This window comes from Felis catus, chromosome D1 (genome assembly GCF_018350175.1).
Source record: "Felis catus isolate Fca126 chromosome D1, F.catus_Fca126_mat1.0, whole genome shotgun sequence".
Classification (NCBI taxonomy): domain Eukaryota; kingdom Metazoa; phylum Chordata; class Mammalia; order Carnivora; family Felidae; genus Felis; species Felis catus.
In genome coordinates, this window is record NC_058377.1 from 66849144 (window position 1) to 66857294 (window position 8151).

At 53.6% G+C, this 8151-nt stretch overlaps 1 protein-coding gene and 1 long non-coding RNA gene across 3 annotated transcripts; one reads left to right on the top strand and one right to left on the bottom strand.

Annotated features, from left to right (window-relative positions):
* Positions 1 to 1225: 1225 nt before the first annotated feature.
* Positions 1226 to 7545, bottom strand: LOC123380508. Its single transcript, XR_006586362.1, has 2 exons — positions 7039 to 7545; positions 1226 to 5112 (listed from the first exon to the last, which is right to left on the bottom strand). It is a non-coding gene; the product is annotated as an uncharacterized LOC123380508 (long non-coding RNA).
* ADM (adrenomedullin) lies at positions 4959 to 6689 on the top strand. 2 transcript variants are annotated; one of them, XM_045038945.1, is made up of 3 exons: positions 4959 to 5076; positions 5228 to 5377; positions 5586 to 6689. In XM_045038945.1, exons 1-3 carry the CDS (start codon positions 4979 to 4981, stop codon positions 5902 to 5904), a joined length of 567 nt encoding a protein of 188 aa, XP_044894880.1. In that variant the 5' UTR covers positions 4959 to 4978; the 3' UTR covers positions 5905 to 6689. The 2 variants fall into 2 exon arrangements, with proteins under 2 accessions (XP_044894880.1, XP_044894881.1); XM_045038946.1 differs by having other exon boundaries at positions 5589 to 6689.
* Positions 7546 to 8151: the final 606 nt, after the last annotated feature.

Sequence of the window (8151 nt, forward strand, 5' to 3'; positions counted from 1 at the left end):
ACAGATGACACCCAAATGGTCTAATCATCTCTTTTATAATCCATTTATTAATACCAATCATTGGGTCATCAGTAATAAATTTCTCTTGAAGTTTATAAATTTGTCTTGAAGTTATAGCTGTTAGTATAACAAGCTTCTATATGTTTACCATCTTTTCTGTATTCTCTTTCATCTGTCTATAGCAACTTATATTCTTTAAGCTTCAAGGAGGCTTGTCACATATAAGGACTGATTTTTTACTATATTTTTAAAGTTTGTTTATTTATTTTGAGAGAGAGAGAGAGAGAGAGAACACCCACATGAGCAAGGGAGAGGGGCAGAGACAGAGGGAAAAACAGAATCGCAAGGAGGCCCCCCGCTGCCAGCACAGAGCCCAACGCAGGGCTCAGTCTAACAGTGAGACCATGACCTGAGCTGAAATCAAGAGTTGGACACCTAACCGGCTAAGCCACCCAGGTGCCCCAAGGACTGATTTATATATATACAATTGGTTTAGTAAACTCTACAACCCAATATGGGGCTCAAACTCCCCACTCTGAGATCAAGAGTTGTGTGCTCTACCAACTAAGCCAACCAGGTACCCCAGGACTGATTGTTTCTGCACAAAAATGAGGCAGCAAATTGTATGCCTATTTTATACTTAAATTGGTTTATTTACATGTGCATTTTTCTGGAAAGGATCTATATTTTATTAGCTCCTCGGACAGGTCAGAGATTCCAAAGAAGTGCCAAGTTTTGAATCCTGCTTTATTTTTCCCTGTGAGTGATCAAATCTGTAAAACTGATTGTGTCCTTTCTCTAAACCACTTTGTGTTTAGAAACTTCCAGGAAGTTTCTTAAACCTTGTTTTCAAGTGGGCTTTGTAAACAAGCCCTTAGCTTAGCAGCATGGTTTTGAAACATGAATAACACATGCATTATGAACTTTCCTGTTTGAAAAAAGAGGCATCTGAGATAATTATGCAATGCACTGAGCTCCTCAGTTTTATTCTTCTTACTATCATTAATATAATATATTGCTTCTCATTTTTCTGCATGAGCTGAGTGTGGTCAAACTGGCTTTAGGGAATGTGTCCATATATTAGCTGAGAAACCACCACAGTTTTTTTAAACTCCAAACATCACTAACAATAAGGCTTGGATTGAGGGCCTAAAAATAATTCAGTTGGAATGTAAAGAAGACACCAATTGAGACACCAGTATAACAAACATTCAGCATATTTGTGTGTCTTTACGTATGATTTCAGGATGCATACATTTATTACCCTGCTTTGGGGTTTATTTACAATCCGACCCTTTAAGAATTCTTGGGCACAAAAAAAGTGGGCCATCATTTACTAGAATTTTTCTTTGTCTTTCTCTTTTCTTGACAGTGAGATTTTAAAGATGTTTCTTCCTTCCCTTCCTTCCTTCTACTCAATATGAATCCAATCACTGCAGCTTGTTTGAAACTTCACGTTAACAAATTACCAGAAGCAGAACTCCTGTGAGGTTTTCTTCTAGATCCCACCGTGTAACTGAAAATACATTCGTGTGTGCGTGTGTGTGTGTGTGTTTCCTCTGAGATGATTAAGCGAACCAAAGTAGAATGGGAGAAAAAGATGCCAACATCTGGCAAATTTTGTATAATTTTATATATTTTTACAACGTATACCCTATGACCCCCCAACGGAACTCTCGGGCTCTTGTCGCTCGCTTACGCAAACGCGCGCGCGCGCGCAGACACACGCACACACTTTCGAAGATACGGTGTTCTAGCAAGATCCCGAGCTGCCAATTCAGTACTTAAACAAATGGGGGGGGGGGGGGGAATGATTGGCGGGGGTTTTCAAGCGTCAGATCTCTAAGCGCTAGAGCGCCAAGGGTCACCTGGGCTGATAAGAATTGTGCCAAGGCTCTCTCAGGTGGGAATTCCTTGTATCGCTGCTAAGTCGCTGGTGTAGCCACTGGAGCCAGGCGGAGCGGAGCCCAGTCTCCCCTCCAGGGTTTGCTTTGCTTGTTGAAGCAGCCCGTAGCTCAAAGCGAAGTTTGCATCTAGAGCACGCTTCGCGATCCTGCAGAGGAACTAAAGCCAATTGCCCCCCCCCCCCCCAACTCTCCACCCACTCCCACGGAATCATAGGCTCTCCAAAAAGACACAGAGGAGGCAACGAGGGACAGCGCAGAGTCCTCTGCAGACCGACCGCCCAGGGCTGGTGGGAACTGGAAGGAACGAGTCCAGACCACGGGACCTACCCTGGCTGTGGGCCGGCGCCCAGCTGTCCTTGACCTTTACAGAAGTCGAGACTCGCGCGCCAGGGAAATGAAAGTAAAACCTGTCTTGGCGCGGACCCAACTGGAAGCTGGCGACAAGTAACTCGCATCCTCAGACAAAACTGACAGCCAGCCTGTCTTGGACAAGGTTGGTGCGGAGAGCCTGAGGAAGAGATGGGAAGTGGGAGAGAAGCAGAATAGTTTGGCTGGGGGAGGCTCCTGGAAACAGCAGGCGCACAGTAATATCCACTGTCTGAGGTACCAACGGAAGAGCCGCCTGCTGCAGTGACAGCCCTGCAGCCCTCCAGGCGGCTGGAACCCAGCCACTATGCTGCGCTGCACCCCTCTGACCCCAGCCCTTGAGAGAGTCAGTGCCACAGCCAGAGTCAGGAATCTGCCCCCCAACCCTCAGCCGGAACTCAGGTCCATTCAGGTGATTCCCTTGGGGGAAGAGTCCTCAGAATAAATAACATCGGCGGCAGCCATTCCTTCCCGGGGTAAAATGTCCATGGTTCAGTCCTGAGAATGAAAAGGCCGCTGAACCAGCAGTATGTGGCCCAGACCAGGCCATTCCCTGCCACCTAGCGCCCAGTCTTCTTTGCAATGGGTCTCAGGACCAATTTGACAGAGCAGGTAGGAAGCGTAGAAATCTGCAGAAGACATGTCATAGATGGGGAAACTTAATTTGCCCACGTTTACACAGCCTCGGGGTGGGGACTGGAAGCTGGCCGGCAGAGTCCCAATGGTCCCGGGACCACAGCCTCTTGGTCTAGGCACCAGGCTTCAGGACTTGCGAGTGGGGCAGTGGGTGGTGATAGGATACCAGAAGCCGGAATCCAAGAACTAGGGAGCCCCGCGGGGCTGAGTTCCCTTCCAGTTTGGCCCTCAGAAAAGAAGAAAATGAAGTCAAGAAGAGGTGAAGGAAGAACACAAAAGGGTGACAAACGTGCTTGGGGGTGACTCATCATGAACAGGCATAAATCCTTGGGCGGGGGCTAGGATTCTCCTCTCCCCCCTGACGGCATGATGACCCCAGCCTAGAAATATCCATGCCGCGCCCCGGTCTGCGGTGTTTGCTTCCCTGGCCGAGTTAGGACTTTATTGCTCCCTACCTTTGGTGTGACTTTGGTCAAATACCTCCTCTCTCTGAACTTCAATTTTCTCCTTAGGAAATGAGAACAGTAATGTTAACTCGCTTAACTCAAGGGTGGGTGTCTGGATCAAAGATCAGGATGTGACTGTTTTGTAAACTCTAAAGCGATTAACATAGGTGAAGCATTAGTGTGCTCCCAGGCTGTAAATCCACACGTTTACAATGGGTGAATGAAGTCTCCGAAGGTAGCCAGGCAAACTCTCAGGTTGTACCCTTGTAAGGAATAATTGGATTACAAGGGGAAGGAAACGAAACGGTGTCGTCCGTCCTAATTTTAGTTATTCCCATATTTCCAAATAGGCAACTAAATTCTGAAGCTTCAGATAATTCCCCCCCTCCAAATCCCAATTCTCAAATCAGCCTTCCCGAGCCTTGCCCTTATTGCGAAATCTTTCTAGCCCATCCCAGAACCTTGGAGTCTCATCCTCTCGGGGGGTGCTGGCGAGCCCCACTCCTCCAGTCTCTGCTCTGTGTCCTGCTCCTGCGGCTCTGCAGGAGTCTGGGGTCGCGGTCAGGTCAGGCGCCGAGCCGGCAGGGGGCGCGGTCCACTCGAGGCCACCGCTCCCGAGGTCCGGGGCTCGGGCCATACGCGTGGTACCTCCCGCTGACTGCTGCAGTTCCGTGCCAGTAGGCCTCACACTCTGGGTTGCATAGGTCCTGAGTAAGGACCCCAAGAGGTTGTACCGGCCCTGCTTCTCCCTGGTTTATGTTCTGAAGATTTAGGCTTGTGGTAGTTCCTGAACCAATCTCTGGAGCTCATCTCTGAGCCCTCTGGGCATGAGGGACCCTCACCGCAATCCCACATCCTCGGGCTGCAATGCGCGCGCCCGAATGCAGAGGCCCGCGCGCGCCCGAGGGAAGAATGGGAGGGCGCGAGGGCAGCCCAAGCCCCGCCCCCTCTGCTCTTATAAAGCTGAGGCACCGGAGCCGGACACTCAGTGGTTTCTTGGTGACACTAGCCGGAACAGCTCCAGCCTTGCCACCTCTGGTTTCTCACCGCGGCTTGGACGGTGGGGTTTTGCCAGTGCCAGAGCGACGTCTCAGACTTCACCTCCCAGACCTTGGCAGATCACCCCCTCAGCAGGTAGGCGCCACAGGCGGGGCGGGTTAGCGGGGGTGGGGGGGGGTGGGAGGGCGGGTAGTGGGGGGAGGGACTTTAGAGTGCTGGAAACTGGGAGTGCTGGGTGAGGGGTACAGCCCATTTTGGAAGGTCCTTCGCGGGTTGCGTCCTATATCCTGGGTCCAGCCGTGCACACAGCTGGAACTGCAGAGACCCACTCCCTTCTACTCCGCCAGCCAAATAACGAGAAGTTGGGCAGGGAACCTCTGGGAGCCTGGCGCTGGGTAAAGGCCTCCTCTGAGGGGCCCGTCACCCGCCCGGCGGGTGCAAATGCAGCTGGCGCCTCTCTGCGCCCGGGCGAGATAAGCGTCTGAGCCAGGCAGAGCGCGGGCTGAGCCTGCCCGAGCGGGGGGCCCCCACACGTCCTCCGTGCCCCGCCCGGGCAGTGCTACAGGCGGGGTGCTCACGCTCGGCCCCTCTCTCTCCTTCCAGGGTTTGCACATCGCCGCCGGCATGAAGCTGGTTCCCGTCGCCCTCATGTACCTGGGCTCCCTGGCCTTCTTGGGCGCGGACACTGCACGGCTCGACGTGGCGTCAGAGTTCCGAAAGAAGTGAGTCGCAAGCAGCTCCTTCCTCAGTGCTTGTACCTGGGAGACAAGGGAAACTGGCTGTCGGTCCCGAGGGGTTAGAAGTGAACGGGAGCCCGTCTGGACCGGGACCTCGCCTGGACGCACGCGAATCGAGTCTATTTGTGTTTTCTAGATGGAATAAGTGGGCTCTAAGTCGTGGCAAGAGGGAACTTCGGGTGTCCAGCAGCTACCCCACAGGGCTCACTTACGTGAAGGCCGGGCCAACCCAGACTCTCATTCGGCCCCAGGACGTGAAGGTCGCCACTCACAACCCCCAGGCCAGGTAACTATGCCCTGCGCCGAAGCGGGGTGGGCAAGGGGGAACTCTCCTCCACTACCCTGGCCCTGGGGATCTTCAGGGCTGTCTGGCAGTTCAGAGCGCGGTAGCAGTTTCCAGTTCCCTCTGGTCCTTGAATGGCTCGGATTCCTGGTGGCTGAGGCCAAAGCCCTGCTTGATGGGGGTCTCATGTTACCTTCCTTCCCTTCCCCAGCAGTCCGGACGCCGCCCGCGTCCGAGTCAAGCGCTACCGCCAGAGCATGAACAACTTCCAGGGCCTGCGGAGCTTCGGCTGCCGCTTCGGAACGTGCACGGTGCAGAAACTGGCGCACCAAATCTACCAGTTCACGGACAAGGACAAGGACGGCGTCGCCCCCAGGAGCAAGATTAGCCCCCAGGGCTACGGCCGCCGGCGCCGGCGCTCCCTGCCCGAGACTGGCCCCAACTGGACTCTGTCCCTGGAGCCACAGGCACGCGCGGTTCCGGCCTCCTCCCGGGTGCATCAGGTGCTCGACACCCTCCTTAAGATTTAGGCGCCTGTGGCAGCAGCGAACAGGCGCGCGTATGCATCCCGCTGGCTTCCCCTGGGGGCTGAGGGTTTCCCAGAGCCGAGCTCCTCAGCCGACGGAGACCGGGCTGAGACAGCCCTGCAGAGACCGGGAGTCCGGTAGGCACCGTCCAGCGGCGAGCCCTGGCTCTGCAGGAGCCCCTTCTCCTCGGAGGCACCGTTCCCTTCCTCCCAATCGGGCCCAGGTGCCCCGTGGGGGCAGAAGAATGTGAGGGAGTGTCTGCCAGACTCACGGAGAGGAGAAAAATTGAGATACAGATGCTTGAGACTCCCCCCCCCCCCGCCCCACCCAGGGGCAGGGGTCTGAGTCCCTGCCGTGCCTACCCACAAACTGATTTCTCACGGGGGACTGTCACCCCACCGGGGCGCAAGCCCCACTATTACTTGAACTTTCCAAAACCTAGCGAGGAAAAGTGCAATGCGTGTTGTATATATAGAGGTAACTATCAATATTTAAGTTCGTTGCTGTCAAGATTTTTTTTGTAACTTCAAATATAGAGATATTTTTGTACGTTATATATTGTATTCAGGGCATTTTAAAGCAATTGCATTGCCCCCCCACCCCACTTATTTTAATACGTGAATGTCTGAGCGAGATGGAACATTGCTGCGTGGAATGTGTGAGAGCGTGTGCGTGCAAGACTGATTACCTCTTGTGGAAGAAGGAAGCACCGTGTCTCTGTATATCTATTACATAAAATGGGTGATATGCGAAATAGCAAATCAATAAACTATCTCGATGCTGATTAATTCTCGGCTCACGAGTCTTGGGAGAGACGTTTCCCTTGGTCCTGGCGCGTCCGGGAGCCGCCTAGAGTGGGAAGGTGGCACGGCTGCTCCAGCGCGAGCCGGCCGTGTCCGCGCGCGGGCGGAGCTGTCCCGTGCGCTGCTCTCCTTGTGCTGCGCGCAGAGCGCCTGTCCTGCGAGCGGGTCCGGGCTTCGCGAAGGCTGCTCAAGTCGCAGCCTTGCGTGGCGGCCGGGCCGGGTTGGGTAGGGTGAGCCCTAGCGCAGAGGGGAGACTCGACTCTCTGCGTTGCGCAACAGAGTCCCAGATTTTATGGAGTTTCTCGCGGAACCCCGTGCGAAAAAGAAAACGCACCTCGGAGAGTTAGGGTGGTCTCCGAGGTCTTCTAAGTGAGGAGTTGTCCCGGGCTGCCGCGGTGTAAAAGTTAGAAGCTACTCCAGCAAAATGTTCGCACTGCTCCGGGAATCCGGCAGCCACGCCAGTAACCCCAATCTTCTGCCGGCCTGGTGCCCCAGCCAGCCGGCGGGCTCATCAGCGAGGCTGTGGCGCCCCCAGCCGGCAGCCGGGGAACGACCCGAGGGCCGTCAGGCGGTACGTGCGGTTTAATAAGTCCTCCTACGTGGGAGTCAGCACACAGCCCTAATGAGAGAGGAAAGAAAAAAACAGTTTGCAGATGCCAACCAGGGCCGGCCCCCCCCAGACCTGCACGGCGGCTCCCTGTTCTGGGACCGTGACTCAGCGCCCACACGCTGCGCAGCGTGCAGCTGCTGGCCGGAGGCGGGCGGGACGGACGTGCCGCCGGAATCGTGCGCCTCTGACGGCCTGAGACCTTCATTGTTCCGCCCTCTCTTGCCGCTCTCCTCTTCCTTCCTCCTCCCCAAGTTTTTTCATTTTTTTCTCCACTTCTCTCCAGGCTGCCTTTTGCTCTCTCCTTCCTTCCTCCGCCTAGCTTTATCATCTTAGAAGGTTGACCCGCGTTCCGGTGATAGAAGGTGGACACTAAGCCTCAGTGAGTGACTAGAAGGTCAGAGGACCTGGGAACAGGACAGAAGGGGAGGATAAGAGGAAGCACCCCTGATCTTGATTTCCCTGCCCCATTTGTCTCACCCGACGTCCTGGGAACCCAGGATGGAGATCAACTGCTTGTCCTTTTCAGCAAGTGTCCCTAGCCTTTCCACTTCAAAGCATGGCTGAAATGTTGGTGTTTGTAGGTGATCTCAGAAACCTTCCTGGTGGAGAAAAATCTGAGTTTGGAGAATGGAAATGTTTCCAGCAGCCTGCCTTTTCCTGGACCTTTTGCACCCTTTTCTTTTCTTTTCTTTTCTTTCTTTCTTTCTTTCTTTCTTTGCCTTTTTCTTCTTCCTGTTTTTTTTTTCTTTTTTGATTTGTTGTTTCAATTTTTTATTTAAATTCCAGTTAGTTAACATACAGTGTAATATTGGTTTCAGGAGTAGAATTTAGTGTTTC